Source organism: Salvelinus alpinus, chromosome 1 (assembly GCF_045679555.1).
Source record: "Salvelinus alpinus chromosome 1, SLU_Salpinus.1, whole genome shotgun sequence".
In the NCBI taxonomy this organism is placed as follows: Eukaryota; Metazoa; Chordata; class Actinopteri; order Salmoniformes; family Salmonidae; genus Salvelinus; species Salvelinus alpinus.
The window spans coordinates 102,974,412-102,995,223 of NC_092086.1; the positions used below are offsets into that span (position 1 = coordinate 102,974,412).

Here is a 20,812-nt window from a genome sequence, read left to right on the forward strand (position 1 = left end):
TGCCTCCTCAACCCTCCTCTCCTCCCTTTCTGCATCCTTTGACTCTCTATGTCCCCTATCCTCCAGGCCGGCTCGGTCCTCCCCTCCTGCTCCGTGGCTCGACGACTCATTGCGAGCTCACAGAACAGGGCTCCGGGCAGCCGAGCGGAAATGGAGGAAAACTCGCCTCCCTGCGGACCTGGCATCCTTTCACTCCCTCCTCTCTACATTCTCCTCTTCTGTCTCTGCTGCTAAAGCCAATTTCTACCACTCTAAATTCCAAGCATCTGCCTCTAACCCTAGGAAGCTCTTTGCCACCTTCTCCTCCCTCCTGAATCCTCCTCCCCCTCCTCCCCCCTCCTCCCTCTCTGCTGATGACTTCGTCAACCATTTTGAAAAGAAGGTCGACGACATCCGATCCTCGTTTGCTAAGTCAAACGACACCGCTGGTTCTGCTCACACTGCCCTACCCTGTGCTTTGACCTCTTTCTCCCCTCTCTCTCCAGATGAAATCTCGCGTCTTGTGACGGCCGGCCGCCCAACAACCTGCCCGCTTGACCCTATCCCCTCCTCTCTTCTCCAGACCATTTCCGGAGACCTTCTCCCTTACCTCACCTCGCTCATCAACTCATCCTTGACCGCTGGCTACGTCCCTTCCGTCTTCAAGAGAGCGAGAGTTGCACCCCTTCTGAAAAAACCTACACTCGATCCCTCCGATGTCAACAACTACAGACCAGTATCCCTTCTTTCTTTTCTCTCCAAAACTCTTGAACGTGCCGTCCTTGGCCAGCTCTCCTGCTATCTCTCTCAGAATGACCTTCTTGATCCAAATCAGTCAGGTTTCAAGACTAGTCATTCAACTGAGACTGCTCTTCTCTGTGTCACAGAGGCGCTCCGCACTGCTAAAGCTAACTCTCTCTCCTCTGCTCTCATCCTTCTAGACCTATCGGCTGCCTTTGATACTGTGAACCATCAGATCCTCCTCTCCACCCTCTCCGAGCTGGGCATCTCCGGCGCGGCCCACGCTTGGATTGCGTCCTACCTGACAGGTCGCTCCTACCAGGTGGCGTGGCGAGAATCTGTCTCCGCACCACGTGCTCTCACCACTGGTGTCCCCCAGGGCTCTGTTCTAGGCCCTCTCCTATTCTCGCTATACACCAAGTCACTTGGCTCTGTCATATCCTCACATGGTCTCTCCTATCATTGCTATGCAGACGACACACAATTAATCTTCTCCTTTCCCCCCTCTGATAACCAGGTGGTGAATCGCATCTCTGCATGTCTGGCAGACATATCAGTGTGGATGACGGATCACCACCTCAAGCTGAACCTCGGCAAGACGGAGCTGCTCTTCCTCCCGGGGAAGGACTGCCCGTTCCATGATCTCGCCATCACGGTTGACAACTCCATTGTGTCCTCCTCCCAGAGTGCTAAGAACCTTGGCGTGATCCTGGACAACACCCTGTCGTTCTCAACTAACATCAAGGCGGTGACCCGTTCCTGTAGGTTCATGCTCTACAACATTCGCAGAGTACGACCCTGCCTCACGCAGGAAGCGGCGCAGGTCCTAATCCAGGCACTTGTCATCTCCCGTCTGGATTACTGCAACTCGCTGTTGGCTGGGCTCCCTGCCTGTGCCATTAAACCCCTACAACTCATCCAGAACGCCGCAGCCCGTCTGGTGTTCAACTTTCCCAAGTTCTCTCACGTCACCCCGCTCCTCCGCTCTCTCCACTGGCTTCCAGTTGAAGCTCGCATCCGCTACAAGACCATGGTGCTTGCCTACGGAGCTGTGAGGGGAACGGCACCTCCGTACCTTCAGGCTCTGATCAGGCCCTACACCCAAACAAGGGCACTGCGTTCATCCACCTCTGGCCTGCTCGCCTCCCTACCTCTGAGGAAGTACAGTTCCCGCTCAGCCCAGTCAAAACTGTTCGCTGCTCTGGCACCCCAATGGTGGAACAAACTCCCTCACGACGCCAGGTCAGCGGAGTCAATCACCACCTTTCGGAGACACCTGAAACCCCACCTCTTTAAGGAATACCTAGGATAGGATAAAGTAATCCTTCTAACCCCCCCCCCCTTAAAAGAGTTAGATGCACTATTGTAAAGTGGTTGTTCCACTGGATATCATAAGGTGAATGCACCAATTTGTAAGTCGCTCTGGATAAGAGCGTCTGCTAAATGACTTAAATGTAAATGTAAATGTAAGAGCACTTTTTGCCAGTCCTGTCTGGTCCACCGACGGTGGGTTTGTGCCCATAGGCGACATTGTTGCCGGTGATGTCTGGTGAGGACCTGCCTTACAACAGGCCTACAAGCCCTCAGTTCAGCCTCTCTCAGCCTATTGCGGACAGTCTGAGCACTGATGGAGGGATTGTGCGTTCCTGGTGTAACTCGGGCAGTTGTTGTTGCCATCCTGTACCTGTCCCGCAGGTGTGATGTCAGGATGTACCGATCCTGTGCAGGTGTTGTTACATGTGGTCTGCCACTGAGAGGACGATCAGCTGTCCGTCCTGTCTTCCTATAGCGCCGTCTTAGGCGTCTCACAGTACGGACATTGCAATTTATTGCCCTGGCCACATCTGCAGTCCTCATGCCTCCTTGCAGCATGCCTAAGGCACGTTCATGCAGATGAGCATCTTTCTTTTGGTGTTTTTCAGAGTCAGTAGAAACGCCTCTTTAGTGTCCTAAGTTTTCATAACTGTGACCTTAATTGCCTACCGTCTGTACGCTGTTAGTGTCTTAACGACCATTCCACAGGTGCATGTTTATTAATGGTTTATGGTTTTTATTTATTTATTTTTTATTTTTATTTTACCAGGTAAGTTGACTGAGAACACGTTCTCATTTGCAGCAACGACCTGGGGAATAGTTACAGGGGAGAGGAGGGGGATGAATGAGCCAATTGTAAACTGGGGATTATTAGACTTAGGTTCATTGAACAAGTGTGGGAAACAGTGTTTAAACCCTTTACAAATGAAGATCTGTGAAGTTATTTGGATTTTTACGAATTATCTTTGAAAGACAGGGTCCTGAAAAAGGGAATTTTCTTTGTTTGCTGAATTTAGTAGAATTATGCCATGCTTTTATTTTGAAGGCTAACTATACTACTAAGTCTACTATTGTGGCTAATCCTTATTGTGGCTAACTTCACATAGATGGGTCCGACCACCATTAATCAAATAAAAACTGTCTTATAAATTAGGGTTATTTTAGATGATGACACCTAGCTATATAGGTAGCTAGCTAACTATATCTACTGAAACTGATGTCATTTTGCTATGTTTTTGGGGAAGAACATTGTTTGCATCCATGAGCTAGATTTTTTTTATGACCAGCACTGTAGGTGCGTGAGACAACTTTACCAGCATCATAGCATACGTATCGATGAATCGTTGTGACATTTGAAATACGAGTGATAGTGTAATCAATGTGTAATAACTGCGTAAAAAATTAATCAACGCGTTCAATTATTATGTGACGTGCAGTCATATTCAGGTCCTGATAGGTCAACAAGCTTATCTACTGGTCATTGTTTTATTTTTTGACACGCAAAGACCCAAACGCCGTTCCATAGCAAAGACCCGAACGGCGTTCCATAGCAAAGACCCGAACGGCGTTCCATAGCAAAGACCCAAAACGACGTTCCATAGCAAAGACCCAAACGACGTTCCATAGCAAAGACCCAAACGACGTTCCATAGCAAAGACCCAAAACGACGTTCCATAGCAAAGACCCAAACGACGTTCCATAGCAAAGACCCAAACGACGTTCCATAGCAAAGACCCAAAACGACGTTCCATAGCAAAGACCCAAACGACGTTCCATAGCAAAGACCCAAACGACGTTCCATAGCAAAGACCCAAACGGTGTTCCATATCAAAGACCCAAAACGACGTTCCATAGCAAAGACCCAAACGACGTTCCATAGCAAAGACCCAAACGACGTTCCATAGCAAAAACCCACACGGCGTTCCATATCAAAGACCCAAAACGACGTTCCATATCAAAGACCCAAAACGACGTTCCATAGCAAAGACCCAAACGACGTTCCATAGCAAAGACCCAAACGACATTCCATAGCAAAGACCCAAACGACGTTCCATAGCAAACAACCAAACGACGTTCCATAACAAAGACCCAAACGACGTTCCATAGCAAAGACCCAAACGACGTTCCATAGCAAAGACCCAAACGACGTTCCATAGCAAAGACCCAAACGGCGTTCCATAGCAAAGACCAAACGGCGTTCCATAGCAAAGACCAAACGGCGTTCCATATCAAAGACCCAAACGGTGTTCCATATCAAAGACCCAAACGGTGTTCCATATCAAAGACCCAAACGGTGTTCCATATGAAAGACCCAAACGGTGTTCCATATGAAAGACCCAAACGGTGTTCCATATCAAAGACCCAAACGGTGTTCCATATCAAAGACCCAAACGGTGTTCCATATCAAAGACCCAAACGGTGTTCCATATGAAAGACCCAAACGGTGTTCCATATCAAAGACCCAAACAGTGTTCCATATCAAAGACCCAAACGGTGTTCCATATGAAAGACCCAAACGGTGTTCCATATGAAAGACCCAAACGGTGTTCCATATCAAAGACCCAAACGGTGTTCCATGTCAAAGACCAAACGGCGTTCCATATCAAAGACCCAAACGGTGTTCCATATGAAAGACCCAAACGGTGTTCCATATCAAAGACCCAAACGGTGTTCCATAGCAAAGACCGAAACGACGTTCCATAGCAAAGACCCAAACGGTGTTCCATATCAAAGACCCAAACGGTGTTCCATAGCAAAGACCGAAACGACGTTCCATATCAAAGACCCAAACGGTGTTCCATATGAAAGACCCAAACGGTGTTCCATATGAAAGACCCAAACGGTGTTCCATAGCAAAGACCGAAACGACGTTCCATAGCAAAGACCCAAACGGTGTTCCATGTCAAAGACCCAAACGGTGTTCCATGTCAAAGACCAAACGGCGTTCCATATCAAAGACCCAAACGGTGTTCCATATGAAAGACCCAAACGGTGTTCCATAGCAAAGACCCAAACGGTGTTCCATAGCAAAGACCCAAACGACGTTCCATAGCAAAGACCCAAACGGTGTTCCATAGCAAAGACCCAAACGGTGTTCCATATAAATCCTGGTTGAGAATGAAACGACTGAACAAATTAAATAGGTTTTGATATTGTTTTACTGTTAATGGGGGACATACTTAAATGGCCCAAAAACCTTTTTGGTCAGTGTGGTGTGTGTGTGTAACCTTTATTTAACTAGGCAAGTCAGTTAAGAACAAATTCTTATTTACAATGACGACCTACCCTGGCCAAACCCAGACGACACTGGGCCAATTGTGCGCTGCCCTATGGGCCTCCCAATCACAGCCGGATGTGATACAGCCTGAAATCGAACCAGGGACTGTAGTGACGCCTCTTGCACTGAGATGCCGTGCCTTAGACCGCTGCGTCCATGTGTGTTTGTTAACTATTTAACTGTACTAGAATGCTTAAAAGGAGGCAAACATTTTAAATATCAGTTATCGGTATTGTTCTTTTTGGGCAAGGAAAATATCGGATATTGGTATCGGCCAAAAATGTTATATAGGTGTATCACTAACAGACCACTACTTATGACAGAACTTTGATTACAATATAGTTAGAGTATGTCAAGCGGCAGACTCCGACGACTTAGTTGATTTTTGCGACCCTTTGACTTGGCCTTGGGAGTAAAATATTGAATTGGTCGCATCAATACCAGCTAAACATTCATTACATGGTCCTCACTTAATAGTTTCAAAACATCATATGTTAGGCAGCTATAACCATCATTTGATCAAACAGTGCATTATTGGGGCGGCAGCGTAGCCTAGTGGTTAGAGCGTTGGACTAGTAACCGAAAGGTTGCAAGATCGAATCCCCAAGCTGACAAGGCACAAATCTGTCGTTCTGCCCCTGAACAAGGCAGGCACTATTCCTAGGCCGTCATTGAAAATAAGAATTTGTTCTTAACTGACTTGCCTAGTTAAATAAAGTTTATTTTTATTATCCTCACTATTCTTTTATTCGCTGGGGACTGCTGCTGTGATGAGCAAGCCCCTCTCCCTCAATGTCCACTCTGGGAGAGAGAAAAAAGGATTCTGATTATATAACATTTCAAAATTCAATTGCGGGAAATGCATAACTTTGGAAGCAACTACTGTTGTTCTCAGCTTTGTGTGGGTATATCTTTTTTTCATCTCTTAATAGTGAGGTCAATTAGCCCAAAAATAAATTAGCCTATGATATTAGTAGACATAAAAGGTGTGTTCGTAAATTCACTCTGGCTATCTACTCCAATTTCGGAGCACTCATTTAAGTGTGCCAGAGCGCAGAATAACTGATGAATTTACGAACGCACAACACCTGTTGAATATTGCCGGTGTCAGTGAACCTTGGCGAAAAAACATATTTAAATTGTTGCCAGCAGCACAGGTACAGTCACTAATGCGCTAGATAACACGAGAACAGCCTAACCTGCTCTGCTAGTGCAAGTAAAATGGTCAGAGTGAGGTCTTCTCTCATTTGTGTATGCAAATAGCTAGCATGCTAACCAACTTTAGCCAGTTAGCTTAGATACTTCACTGCGATTGAGGTCAGAACGCTCGGATCAACCCTACTCCTTGGCCAGAGCGTCCAGTGTGTGCTCTGAACACTCAGATAGCGAAATGCTCAGAATTTCCTAACAGAATCTGACAATACTCTGAATTTACAATCAGAGCGCACTGACACACTGGAGGCAATTTCTGAACGCACCCAAAGATGTAGGTAAATTAATCTCTGTTGAACAACAAAACTCTGAAAATTCTGGTGCCCTATTTTAACAGTAAAATATAACAATAGCCTAATTGTCAACCCACAATTCATGACAATCACTGGATTAGCTAGCACATCAAAATATCTTGAATCATGCATTCCTGCTTGGACTTATTTCTTGAATAGCCTACCATTTCAGTAGTATATTACAGTCTAATGAACTGTGAATGAATTTACAAGGTGATTACAATTTTTTTCTATTGCGTGTTGCCGACCTGAAAAAATTGGTGCGACCAAATCATGTACGGGTGCCACCAGATGTAAAAGTTAGTGGCACCAGTGCCACCGGGGGAAAATGTTAGTCTGGAGCCCTGTCAAGGGGTGTTCTTCTGCTTATTTGAAGACAATCATGCAATAGGATGTTATACTTTTCTGCATGTTGGTAGGACAATGCTGTTTGTACACATGGAAGTCAGTGTTTTATGTTTACTATAGGTTAATGAGGCAAATGTGATGACTAAAATTAAAGGACATTTCATTGACTAAAACAGCCCACTGTGTCATTTTGACAATAACTAGACTAAATCATTATTCAAATAATAAATGCGACCAAGACTTAATTATATTTGTCGAAATGACTAAGACTAAGTCTAAAAAATAGCACTCATTAAACAGAGACAGGACCGCTACCATGCTCTCTAAGAAGAACAATATGAACAAGCCTCGTTCTGGGCCATAAGAGACGAGCACAACTTATCCTCTGAAAATCATTCTCTTAACTCCATATTCCAAATCCATGTAGGGGAAGCTAGTCCCGACTGGCCAACTCCCAACCAAACCCTTATGGAAAGCAGTCAAACCATGATGTATCTTTTTATTTCTCAAAAACAAACAGAATCCAAGCAGTGGCTGAAACAAATCACGATTCTGTCATAGGTGAGAGTCAATCTCGATCCTCTACAAAATTCAGAGGTTATTCAAAGTTAGTCGAGTCCAGCAGAGTAACACTCTCCAGGTTGACATTTCAGTGAGAAAGAGACATGTTAAATTTACTCGGATAGTGTGCTGTGCTTTACACACCAGGTCAATTGATGAAACACACACTGCTGTGCCCACTGCAATACAACATACTGGTTCTAGATATTAGAGCAATTACAAGCCCTAGCTATGGTAACTGAATTCCCACAGACATCGTCATAAAACATGATATGGGAAAGCACAGAGCAGGCTGCATGGAAGACCTTTGGAAAATGCAAATAGATGTATTGATCTTTTAGTCATGTCCCCAGTGGTGTCACTCCTGTGTCACCTGAGGGAGTATCAGATAAACCAGCTGACTGTTCTGTCCCCACCTATAAACCTCAGAGGAAATAGGCACCGCTTTAGTTGTCTTGACAACTGATTGGGGATGTGTCCTGTGCCACCCTGAGCAAAACTACAGTACACACACAACTTGAGTCTGGGTCTGTAGGTGTATGAAGCAACTGAATTATAGACAGCCCTAAATCAAATCTGGATGACACACTTGGACAGTCATTGCACTCTTGACCAACAGGTCAGGAATGTCTTGGGAAGCTAAAGATGCACATATTAACATTTTTGAAACAGCATTGAGCAATACAGGGTGGAGGGGGGATTTATTGGCATTGTACTTAAGGTTGGAAGCTAGCTATATTTGGTTGCCATGAAAACCAGGCAGGGAAACCCGGGAAGTCAGACGGGGCTAAGCCTCTGCAAGTTGCATGTTTCGCCAGGAAAGACAGGCTGAACACAACACGGTCTAAAAATAACGGGCTAGCTAGTAGTAATTAGCTTAAGTGTCATGCATGGTGCATGTTAGCCACCCGACCTGAGCAATTACCTTACGTGCTTACTAGCTTGTGAACGATTTACATGGATACAGTAGCTAACTAACGTTAGTTAGCGTGGTAGTTTGTGTCCCGCATTACCTGCCATTTGAATTGCATGGTCTTTTCCATTGCGCATAAACATTTCACTGACAATATCTATTCTTGTCTAAACGCGAGCCCCCCGGAGGTGGAACCTTGATAATCTGTCACTCACGAGACCTACCTAAACTTATGGCACCATGTTGGCTAACTAGCTAGTTAACATCCATTCTCAATGTATAGGTGTAAAGACAAATAGTTAACTAGCTAGCTAACGGGCTTCCTCCATTAAGATTCATTCAAAGCTAGCATGCTAGAAACCTAGCTAGCTATCGCTGCTGTCTAGGCCTAAACACCGGTATCATGGATCCACATCCTGATCCACCAGGACCAGAACGCTCACAATTTCCTCTCATCTTACAGAAATACACTGACATGAGACAACAACAAATGTTATTTTAAAGTATTGCCACATCGACTCAATAAATTGCATATTAATATACGACGAAATGATATTTCAAATACTTCAACTCACTATTCCTTGATAAGCACCATCTTCTCCTACCGGGCTGCGGCTGCGCAAGGCTGTAGACGTCATCCGAAATTATCAACAACAAATTGTTGACCGCCCACGAAAGTCGTCGATTGGTCTGAACTTTCTGAACCTTGCAAACTGTGCACCAGTGAGGTGAGGTGGGATGTAGAATGGATATGGATGGGACCATGAATACGTTTAGGTATTCTTCGTGATCAATAACATGTTCGATTGTAATATGTGTGTGATATATGGCTCTGGTTCGAACCATAACAATTTCAAGTTTTTCTGAATAATAGACTTTTCAAATGACAGTACAGGTAGAGAGAACTTTTCTAAACCTATTTCACTATCTCAATATTGATAAAGCAATTATTAAATTTACATAACTAAAATCTGTAGGTGGATTTTGCTCTAAAGAACCAGGATTTCATCAGCTAAGTCCTCACCTCCAACAAGTATCATTACAAATACATCCCATTCCATCTCTTACTGATATGGCAAGCTTGTTCAAATTCTCATTATATAGTCTATAAAGTTGATCACACTAGAAAAAATGTCATGTTTGAGGGTTCAGTCCTGATCAAGGAGATAAAAGTCCCGGCAGTCAGTAACATCCCTCTTCATAAACCATTACAAGCTGACAAGAGAGTAAACCTTTATTTAGATTATTTTACTGGGAAAGAGCTGAGATGCATGTTTAAAGCTGCAATATGTAACTCTTCGGGCAACCGACCAAATCCACATAGAAATGGAAGTTATAGATCTGTCATTCATTGAAAGCAAGTCTAAGAAGCTGTGTATGTTCTATGTGAGCTATTTCTATGCTCCCTGGTTTTACATCTTTTACTTTCAGTTTTGTATACCATTTTCAAACAGCTGGAAATACAATCTTTTTGGTTATGGAAAAGATATCTCACAGCAGTTTAGATGGTACAATGATTCTCTACACTATACATCTCTACACTAAACTAAAATTTGCAGAAATATTAGAATTTTAGCAACCAGGAAATGGCGGAGTGATTTCTGCATAGTTTATCTTTAACTAGGGTCCACTGGTGCAAAAAGTGTGTTTTAAAAAGACATTGAAACATTGAATAGCAATATATTTCATGCTTTCAGACTGACACTTAATTTACATAGAAATCGTGTCATGTGCCTTTTCAAAACTTCAATAAAAATATTAAATGTTTTTATTTATTTTTGTGCACTGTTTGCTTCTTAATATATAAAAACACGTAATACTGATTACAAAGTACAGTATTTAATTTACAAAACAACAATAATAACAGTTAGGATCCTTGGTAATATCAATTCACAATAATTCTATTCAAATAAATCATAATTAAAACAATTCCATGTAGCATTTTATTGACTTTCGCAAACAGCGAGCGTTTTAGGTAAAAAATAGAAACACCATATTGGTATTTTCAGTCATTCTAACAGTGTGCCTGTATCAAAGTGTCTTTACAGTGTAGGAGGAGGCAAGGGGACTACATGTCAGTGAGGAATCTCAGGCAGATTTCAACCCAGAGTTATACAGAGTCCAGTCTGTCCCCCTCTGTCCTTCAGGGTGACTGCACTCTTCTCCTTTATGACCTGTCCCTGCTCTGTCCTTCCTTTCCTCTCCACTAGGGGGCAGTCAGTCACTGCAAAGTGTCCCATTCCCACTTTCTATTTAACTTATGCAAATCGGAACTTCAGTTTTGGTGGTCCCCATTTGGCCTTCTTGCTAGTGTAATTCAGTCCCTTTCATAGCACACAGCCCAGCTAGTATAAGCCACTAGAAGAGCCTCGGAGTCAGGAGCAGATCTCTAACCATTAAGAGTCTCTAACCCCTCTCAGCATTTAGAGGAGGGGAAGAACTTCCCAGGCGAGGGGAACTTGAAGCCTTTTCCCGAGGGCAGTCTGACGGGGTGTGGGGGTGCTCCGGGACTACCTCCCAAAAAGGAGTCAGTAGCAGTATGAGGAGGAAGCACCACTGGCGGTTTTGAAACCAGCTTTTTGTGTCCGTCAGGTGGGTTGGTAGGGCTCTGGGGCCCCTCAGTGTCCTGGTTCTGGTTGGTGGATCCATGTCTTGGAGAGAGGTGAAGGAGCCCCAGGACATCTTTCTGGACCGTGCTCCTCTTCTTCCCACCACCTCGGAGCACCCTGCCTGGGCCGGGAACCTCCTGCCTCTGGGTGGCGTTGGACCAGAAGGTCTTCAGGTTGTGGATGGCCTGTACCCTCTCGTCCACAAGGCCTGCCCGTTTCAACCGGCCCAGGTCTGGGGTTTCGGCCGGGCTGGAGCGGGCAGAAGTGGAACCTGTGGAGGAGAAAGAGAGGGCAGGGGAAGGGGCCAGGGAGAGGACTGGGGATGCAGCCAAGGATGGGAAGCTGCCGACTGGGGATGGGTGGCCTGAGCTAGGGGAGATGGAGATGCTATTGGGGGAGTGTGAGATGTGGGGGGTATAAGGGGAGCTAGGGTATTTATGTCTGAGCTGCACCTGGATGTGGGGGTCTGGGGTTCTGGAGGGCGAGGGGTTGGGGTGAGAGAAAGAGAGGGAGGGAGAGCGGGAGGATAGGGTCGGGCTGTTGTAGCCGGAGCTGATCTTCTGTAAGGATGAGGAACGAGAGGGTGGTTTGGACCTGGTGGAGAGAAGGGGCGTGGAGAGGGGTGAGAGGGGGGAAGGGAGTGGTGAGAGAGGTGAAGCCCGGGCCTGTAGGCTGGCTCTACTACTGGGTCTGCTGAAAGCGCTGGTCTCAGACGAACGGAAGCCCAAACCCCCTGTGGTGGGGGTCAGGCGGGCTGAGGTGCAGGAGGGTCTACGTTCTGGTCCCCTTAACCCCTCCTCTCCTCCTCCGTTGCCTGCCCTTCCTGTCCTCCCCCTCTGGAGGCTCTCCACAGCCTGCATGTGGCTTTGGGTCTCTGACAGGATCCTGCTGGCCAGCTCCTGGGGGTCCAGAGGGGTGGGGGGAGGCTTGTCTTCCTGGGACTTGACGGTGCTGTCTGTCTCTGTACTGGACTGGTCAGACTCAGAGAGCACCGCCTCTGTACTGACCATCTGACCTTTAGACACGGTCTGAGAGCTGGTGAGGAGAGGGGGGAGAGATGGTTAATTTGATGTGACAAATAGGTCAAGAGGCAAACAGTTGAAGCAAACAGTTAAAAAGCAACAACTTACCCCTGGGACTTAGCGTGTGTGTTAGGGCTGGAGGGTATGGCCAGGGGCGGCAGGGGGACTTTGAGCGGTGAGGTGGGAGTGCTGACACTCCCCTTGGAGGAGACTGAGACGGGGTACCCTCTCCCCACCACGCCTCCCCTTCCCGCTCCTCTAAGGTGTCTGTATCCCCCAGGGAGGGGTAAGGTGTCACACTCCCTCCCCCCTCCTCCCCCCAGAGGTTCACTGCTGATGATGGAGAAGCCTTCATACTCCTCCTGTTCCTCCCCCTCTGTCCCTCCTCTGTGATTTGTCAATCTGTTTCTCGACATGCCTCCTGTGTGTCGGTGCGAGGCGAATAACCCCGCTCCTCCGCGATGCCGCTCCAGCTCCTGCTGCCGTGAGCGCTGGCTGATGACATCACTTCCTGCGGGTTCGGGGCGGGACAGGAAGCTGAGAGAGGAGGTGAGTGAGCTGAGGCTGTAGAGGGAGATGGCGTCACAGGAGAGACCGTCTGCGCCGCCAAGTGGGGGGGAGAAGGGAGGCTGGGGAAGGTTGAGGGGGAGGGAGTGGGAGGCACACTGGGAGGAGGAGAGAGACTCAAGAGAGGAAGAGCTGTCCAGGCTGAGGCGTTTGGGCAGCTCCGTAGAGTCTGCAGGGAGAGAGGACAAGATGGACAGGTGAGACAGAGGTAAGATGAAATGGTGAAACACAATGCAAGTATAGGAATGTTTCACTTGAAGTCTGGATGCCAGACTATGTAACTAACATACATAACAATGTAGAGTTAAAAGAGAGGGCTTGGAGACTCTTACCAAACAGTGCTAGTAGAGACTGCAGAGCAAAGTGCATGGTCCGTCTGATAGCCTGTTTACCAGTCTTCAATAGCACCTCCTCCTGTCCTGCCTCACACAGGTCAAAACCTGGAGGGAAACAGAGAAGTGAAAATAATGACACACCAAACATCTAGGCTTTAGCTCAATGGGCTAACACAGTCTTGTGACATAAAGGAGACCTGGGTTCAAAACCTAGTCGGTCACCCACACTGGCTGTCTAAAAATGAGAAGGGAAAAGCCTCTGCTATTATATATATCCAACTCTCAGTACAGTGATGACTGACTCACCCAGCGCAGCCAGGAACTCATGACAACCAGGAAGTCTCCACAGCTGGACACTAATGGACACCTGGATGGGAGCCAATGAGAACTCCAGCTCCTTGTCACATGACTGCTGCTGAAACAATACCTGGTGAAGCTGGAGACCGGGAGAGGTAAGTTATCGCAGCATATTATCACACTATAATTTCTGCCCTGCCCCCCTTTTGTCTCAGTATGAGTTTCTCATGCTAGAAAGCTACAACACACAACTTACCATTCCCACCATATATTTAACAGCCTTCAAGTGGTGGGTAAGAGGGAGAGAGCGAGAGAGAACTTAAACTGTTAGGAACAGAACATTAGAAAGCAACAGGCCTAGTTAATGAACACCATGCAGGGACTACCACTGTTTATCAGCCATAAAAATGACTCAGGTTATGATGATATTGACCCCATGCAAATATTGCCAGGCTCATCACTATGTATATTCAAATAAAGCATACAGCATGCAAATGAATCAGTGTGCATTGAGGCCTACCTTGTTGATGAGCTGGTCTCCAGTCTCAGCAGCAGTGACCAGTTTACAGAGAGCCTGGAAGGCTGCATGAGGCAGACCTGGACGACAGAGAGCATTGACTGACTGATTACCATGTTGGATCTAGAGTATGGTGCTGTGCTGACAGTCTGATTGGTTAATTGATTGATTCACTCCTAAATTGATAGGTTACCTAGTAGTGACTGCAGGGTGGTGCTGCAGAGCTGCAGCCGATCTCCAGGGTCAGCCGTAGGGAAGAAGACAGCAGCGGGGAGACCACTGCCGGTACCGGAACAGTCTAACCGGAACCCCACAGCTGACAGCAGGGCCTGCCATCCCGGGACCCCACCAACCTGGGTTCATATAAAACAGTTATTCATTATGATTACATAGAATAACTAAGTAATGAGGAACAGCAAATACCTTAAGACATTTGACTGAAGTAAAGATGCAGAGCACACACACACATATGAAAACACACACCTTATTCTCCACGCTCTGCTGCGAGGTGTACATAGCGTTACTCTGATGACTCTGTATACGCTGGAGAGACTTCTCAACCTGAGGGATGGAGGGAAAGAAATCACATTATTTGGCAAGGCTCTTTAAAGTCTCTTGAATAGACATAGGCAATATGGCAAATGTTGTGTTAACAGGTGATGTTGTGCATGTGTGTTACCAGGTGATGTTGTGCATGTTTGTTAACAGGTGATGTTGTGCATGTTTGTTACCAGGTGATGTTGTTTATGTTTGTTACCAGGTGATGTTGTGCATGTTTGTTACCAGATGCAGTAGAACTCTCAGGGCATCTCTAGCTCTCTCAGGATATTGGAGGATCTCTGCCAGGGCCTGGCCAATCAGAGACGATGGGCTGTTCAGCTTCACATCACAGCCAATCAACATGAAGCCTGAGAGAAAACAGGAAGAGGAGTGAATCATGTCAATCAATCAAATGTATTTATAAAGCCCTTTTTACATCAGCCGATGTAATGTGTGATCATGCGTGTATACCATACTAACCCGCCCAGTTAGAAGGGTGTGTGAGTGTGTGTGTACTAACCCGCCCAGTTAGAAGGCTGTGTGAGTGTGTGTGTGTGTGTGTACTAACCCGCCCAGTTAGAAGGCTGTGTGTGTGTGTGTGTACTAACCCGCCCAGTTAGAAGGGTGTGTGTGTGTGTGTGTACTAACCCGCCCAGTTAGAAGGCTGTGTGTGTGTGTGTGTGTACTAACCCGCCCAGTTAGAAGGCTGTGTGTGTGTGTGTGTGTACTAACCCGCCCAGTTAGAAGGGTGTGTGTGTGTGTGTGTACTAACCCGCCCAGTTAGAAGGGTGTGTGAGTGTGTGTGTACTAACCCGCCCAGTTAGAAGGGTGTGTGTGTGTGTACTAACCCGCCCAGTTAGAAGGCTGTGTGAGTGTGTGTGTACTAACCCGCCCAGTTAGAAGGGTGTGTGTGTGTGTGTGTGTGTACTAACCCGCCCAGTTAGAAGGCTGTGTGTGTGTGTGTGTACTAACCCGCCCAGTTAGAAGGCTGTGTGTGTGTGTGTGTACTAACCCGCCCAGTTAGAAGGCTGTGTGTTTGTGTGTGTACTAACCCGCCCAGTTAGAAGGCTGTGTGAGTGTGTGTGTACTAACCCGCCCAGTTAGAAGGCTGTGTGTGTGTGTGTGTACTAACCCGCCCAGTTAGAAGGGTGTGTGTGTGTCTGTGTACTAACCCGCCCAGTTAGAAGGCTGTGTGTGTGTGTGTGTACTAACCCGCCCAGTTAGAAGGGTGTGTGTGTGTGTGTGTACTAACCCGCCCAGTTAGAAGGCTGTGTGAGTGTGTGTGTACTAACCCGCCCAGTTAGAAGGGTGTGTGTGTGTGTACTAACCCGCCCAGTTAGAAGGGTGAGTGTGTGTGTACTAACCCGCCCAGTTAGAAGGCTGTGTGAGTGTGTGTGTACTAACCCGCCCAGTTAGAAGGGTGTGTGTGTGTGTACTAACCCGCCCAGTTAGAAGGGTGTGTGTGTGTGTACTAACCCGCCCAGTTAGAAGGCTGTGTGAGTGTGTGTGTACTAACCCGCCCAGTTAGAAGGCTGTGTGTGTGTGTACTAACCCGCCCAGTTAGAAGGGTGTGTGTGTGTGTACTAACCCGCCCAGTTAGAAGGCTGTGTGAGTGTGTGTGTACTAACCCGCCCAGTTAGAAGGCTGTGTGAGTGTGTGTGTACTAACCCGCCCAGTTAGAAGGCTGTGTGAGTGGGTGTGTACTAACCCGCCCAGTTAGAAGGCTGTGTGAGTGTGTGTGTACTAACCCGCCCAGTTAGAAGGCTGTGTGAGTGTGTGTGTACTAACCCGCCCAGTTAGAAGGCTGTGTGAGTGTGTACTAACCCGCCCAGTTAGAAGGCTGTGTGAGTGTGTGTGTACTAACCCGCCCAGTTAGAAGGCTGTGTGAGTGTGTGTGTACTAACCCGCCCAGTTAGAAGGCTGTGTGAGTGTGTGTGTACTAACCCGCCCAGTTAGAAGGCTGTGTGAGTGTGTGTGTACTAACCCGCCCAGTTAGAAGGCTGTGTGTGTGTGTGTGTACTAACCCGCCCAGTTAGAAGGCTGTGTGTGTGTACTAAGCCGCCCAGTTAGAAGGCTGTGTGAGTGTGTGTGTACTAACCCGCCCAGTTAGAAGGCTGTGTGTGTGTGTGTGTACTAACCCGCCCAGTTAGAAGGCTGTGTGTGTGTGTACTAACCCGCCCAGTTAGAAGGCTGTGTGAGTGTGTGTGTACTAACCCGCCCAGTTAGAAGGCTGTGTGAGTGTGTGTGTACTAACCCGCCCAGTTAGAAGGCTGTGTGAGTGTGTGTGTACTAACCCGCCCAGTTAGAAGGCTGTGTGAGTGTGTGTGTACTAACCCGCCCAGTTAGAAGGCTGTGTGAGTGTGTGTGTACTAACCCGCCCAGTTAGAAGGCTGTGTGTGTGTGTGTGTACTAACCCGCCCAGTTAGAAGGGTGTGTGTGTGTGTGTGTACTAACCCGCCCAGTTAGAAGGCTGTGTGAGTGTGTGTGTACTAACCCGCCCAGTTAGAAGGCTGTGTGAGTGTGTACTAACCCGCCCAGTTAGAAGGCTGTGTGAGTGTGTGTGTACTAACCAGCCCAGTTAGAAGGCTGTGTGTGTGTGTGTGTGTGTGTACTAACCCGCCCAGTTAGAAGGCTGTGTGAGTGTGTGTGTACTAACCCGCCCAGTTAGAAGGGTGTGTGTGTGTGTACTAACCCGCCCAGTTAGAAGGCTGTGTGAGTGTGTGTGTACTAACCCGCCCAGTTAGAAGGCTGTGTGTGTGTGTACTAACCCGCCCAGTTAGAAGGCTGTGTGTGTGTGTACTAACCCGCCCAGTTAGAAGGGTGTGTGTGTGTGTACTAACCCGCCCAGTTAGAAGGCTGTGTGAGTGTGTGTGTACTAACCCGCCCAGTTAGAAGGCTGTGTGTGTGTGTGTGTACTAACCCGCCCAGTTAGAAGGCTGTGTGAGTGGGTGTGTGTGTGTGTGTGTACTAACCAGCCCAGTTAGAAGGCTGTGTGAGTGGGTGTGTGTGTGTGTGTGTGTGTGTGTACTGACCTGCCCAGTTAGAAGGGTGTGTGTGTGTGTACTAACCCGCCCAGTTAGAAGGCTGTGTGAGTGGGTGTGTGTGTGTGTGTGTGTGTGTGTACTAACCAGCCCAGTTAGAAGGCTGTGTGTGTGTGTACTAACCTGCCCAGTTAGAAGGGTGTGTGTGTGTGTACTAACCCGCCCAGTTAGAAGGCTGTGTGAGTGGGTGTGTGTGTGTGTACTAACCAGCCCAGTTAGAAGGCTGTGTGAGTGTGTGTGTGTGTGTGTACTAACCCGCCCAGTTAGAAGGCTGTGTGTGTGTGTGTGTGTACTAACCCGCCCAGTTAGACGGGTGTGTGTGTGTGTGTGTACTAACCCGCCCAGTTAGAAGGCTGTGTGAGTGGGTGTGTACTAACCCGCCCAGTTAGAAGGGTGTGTGAGTGGGTGTGTGTGTGTGTGTGTGTGTGTGTGTACTAAGCCGCCCAGTTAGAAGGCTGTGTGAGTGGGTGTGTGTGTGTGTGTGTGTGTGTGTACTAAGCCGCCCAGTTAGAAGGCTGTGTGAGTGGGTGTGTGTGTGTGTGTGTGTGTGTGTGTGTGTGTGTGTGTGTGTGTGTGTGTGTGTGTGTGTGTGTGTGTGTGTGTGTGTGTGTGTGTGTGTGTGTGTGTGTACTAAGCCGCCCAGTTAGAAGGGTGTGTGTGTGTGTGTACTAACCCGCCCAGTTAGAAGGCTGTGTGAGTGGGTGTGTGTGTGTGTGTGTGTGTACTAAGCCGCCCAGTTAGAAGGTGTGTGTGTGTGTACTAACCAGCCCAGTTAGAAGGCTGTGTGAGTGGGTCTGTGTGTGTGTGTGTGTGTGTACTAAGCCGCCCAGTTAGAAGGGTGTGTGTGTGTGTACTAACCCGCCCAGTTAGAAGGCTGTGTGAGTGGGTGTGTACTAACCCGCCCAGTTAGAAGGCTGTGTGAGTGGGTGTGTGTGTGTGTGTGTACTAACCCGCCCAGTTAGAAGGCTGTGTGAGTGGGTGTGTGTGTGTGTGTGTACTAACCCGCCCAGTTAGAAGGCTGTGTGAGTGGGTGTGTGTGTGTGTGTGTGTGTACTAACCAGCCCAGTTAGAAGGCTGTGTGAATGGGTGTGTGTGTGTGTGTGTACTAACCCGCCCAGTTAGAAGGCTGTGTGAGTGGGTGTGTGTGTGTGTGTGTGTGTGTACTAACCAGCCCAGTTAGAAGGCTGTGTGAGTGGGTGTGTGTGTGTGTGTGTACTAACCCGCCCAGTTAGAAGGGTGTGAGAAGTGTGTGCTGCTCTGTAGAGTCTTCATGGCCTCAGAGAGAGCTGCACTGGCCTTGGTCCCGTTCAGCAGTGCCGTGTAGAAGCTGTGCGTGAACACCTTGGATGCTGCCATGGGAACGGGCCACAGCGACACACACACACACTGCACCCCCGCTGTCAGGAAGGCACGGGACAGACCCACCACACCGTCTGAGGTCACTCTGCTGACACACTCCTGGTACGACCTGAGAGGAGAGATAACAAGATAATAAACTTAGACATACAGTTTTAAACAAACTAAACGGCTTGATTGAACATTTGGCGTGTGTGTGTGTGTGTGTGTGTGTGTGTGTGTGTGTGTGTGTGTGTGTGTGTGTGTGTGTGTGTGTGTGTGTGTGTGTGTGTGTGTGTGTGTGTGTGTGTGTGTCTTACCCCAGCACCACCAGTTTCACAGGCAGTCTCAGGTCCAGTATGTCGGCCGCAGTGAGCAGAAAGTCCTGTAGCGGTGGACTGTCACACACACTCTCTGCGTCACACACACTCTCTGTGTCACACACACTTCCTCTGTCCTCAGTCCTCTCCTCCAGTAGCTCTGTACTTGCTCCCACATCCCCACTCTCGCGTAATAGTGATCCCCCACACGGTGCACTCTCCTTGGGCCGTGTTTCTGAGCCCACCCCTGGATCCTGGCTGGGGGAGAGAACCAGGGCCGCCAGCTTCCAGGAGACATGAGTAGCAAAGTGAACACACTCTGCCTGGCTCATGGCTGCTAGCACACGCTCCTAGAGAAGAGAAGTGAGGAGAATGTTGTCTGATTGTGCGTCTCAATAAGTTACAGTGGGAGCAAAACACACACTTTTTTTTGTGTACCTTGGTGGCCTGTGTACCAGTGAGGGGCTGGCAACCCAGCAGTTCCCCCAGGCGGAGGGCCTCGTCGTGGGCAGAAGGCAGCGGCCCCCACAGCCAACGCTCCATCACCCTGGAGGGCAGGCGTGGAGCCCCCACTACTGCGGTCATAGAACCCCCACCGCTGTAGAGGAAAGGAGCTCTGTGACGAGGGTGGGACTGGGGGAGAGAGGAGGAAGTGTGTTTAAATGATCAGCCAGTCAAACACAGTCAATGACAAACATGGTTAATACTGTATGCCATCAGTATATTCAATTGTGCAGGTTGTGCTGTTGTATTGTATAGTGTGTCTCTGTGGGGGTATTTGAGTGTCTCTGTGTGTGTGTGTGTGTATTTGAGTGGGTGTGTGCTATACACCCACCTTGGCTGCAGCCCCCAGGCTCCCTATAGATGGGACAGCTAGAAGGTTGAACCTCTCATACAGGTACTCATTAGAAGAGCTACCTTTGAGCAGAGCGAAGGGAACCAGGTACAGCTCTCCCTCTAACACCAACACCAACTGTCTGTGTCTGCCAACTGCACCACTGCCAGGCATCAGCACCTAGAAAGAGAGGGGCAGAGAGAGAGAGAGGGAGGGTGAAATAATGAGTAGACAGATAGATGTAATTCGATCTCTATCAAATGGTAAAATTAGTGTCGTTAGGTTAAACACACCCACACTCTCTTACCTCCTCCATAGGTGCAATGAGCAGGTGGTGAAGGGCTCGTAGGGGGGGTTTGGTGAGGGGGGCGGGTCTACAGAGTAAAGAGGAGGTCTCTCTCACTGGAGACACTGTAGAACTGACCAGACTGGACAAACTCTGACCACTTCTGTAGAAATACAGAAATTATGCTTGTGGTTTAACAACTGGTGCTGTCTACACCAGTAGATATTGCATAGGAACATACAGAATGACACTCTCCATATAAAATAGACTTTATTTTAATTGAAATGTTCAAATATGGTGACATTTCAGTCAACATTGACTCTCTGCAGAACACACACCTGCTGAAGACGTTTCTGGACACCTGACTGTGTAGGAAGTCAGTGGGGTCGCTGGCTGAGGTCAGTCGTTCCTCAAACTGTTGTTTTAACAGATCACCTGCTTCATTCTCCGTCTCACTGCTGGTACACACA

General features: G+C 47.9%; 1 protein-coding gene across 1 annotated transcript in view; it reads right to left on the reverse strand.

The window, feature by feature from the left end:
• Window positions 1-10,567: 10,567 nt before the first annotated feature.
• The window catches only part of LOC139554531 (tetratricopeptide repeat protein 28-like), a 101,905-nt gene continuing 91,660 nt past the window's right edge, over window positions 10,568-20,812 (reverse strand). The window contains exons 24-38 of the mRNA XM_071367435.1: window positions 20,681-20,800; window positions 20,364-20,505; window positions 20,057-20,236; window positions 19,660-19,854; window positions 19,222-19,571; window positions 18,787-19,034; window positions 14,769-14,893; window positions 14,469-14,546; window positions 14,179-14,338; window positions 13,989-14,065; window positions 13,725-13,748; window positions 13,478-13,607; window positions 13,169-13,276; window positions 12,378-13,005; window positions 10,568-12,282 (exon numbers count right to left, since the gene is read on the reverse strand). Coding sequence (XP_071223536.1) covers window positions 11,055-12,282; window positions 12,378-13,005; window positions 13,169-13,276; window positions 13,478-13,607; window positions 13,725-13,748; window positions 13,989-14,065; window positions 14,179-14,338; window positions 14,469-14,546; window positions 14,769-14,893; window positions 18,787-19,034; window positions 19,222-19,571; window positions 19,660-19,854; window positions 20,057-20,236; window positions 20,364-20,505; window positions 20,681-20,800 — 3,793 coding nt within the window. The 3' untranslated portion in view covers window positions 10,568-11,054. The remainder of the gene's footprint in view (window positions 12,283-12,377; window positions 13,006-13,168; window positions 13,277-13,477; window positions 13,608-13,724; window positions 13,749-13,988; window positions 14,066-14,178; window positions 14,339-14,468; window positions 14,547-14,768; window positions 14,894-18,786; window positions 19,035-19,221; window positions 19,572-19,659; window positions 19,855-20,056; window positions 20,237-20,363; window positions 20,506-20,680; window positions 20,801-20,812) is intronic.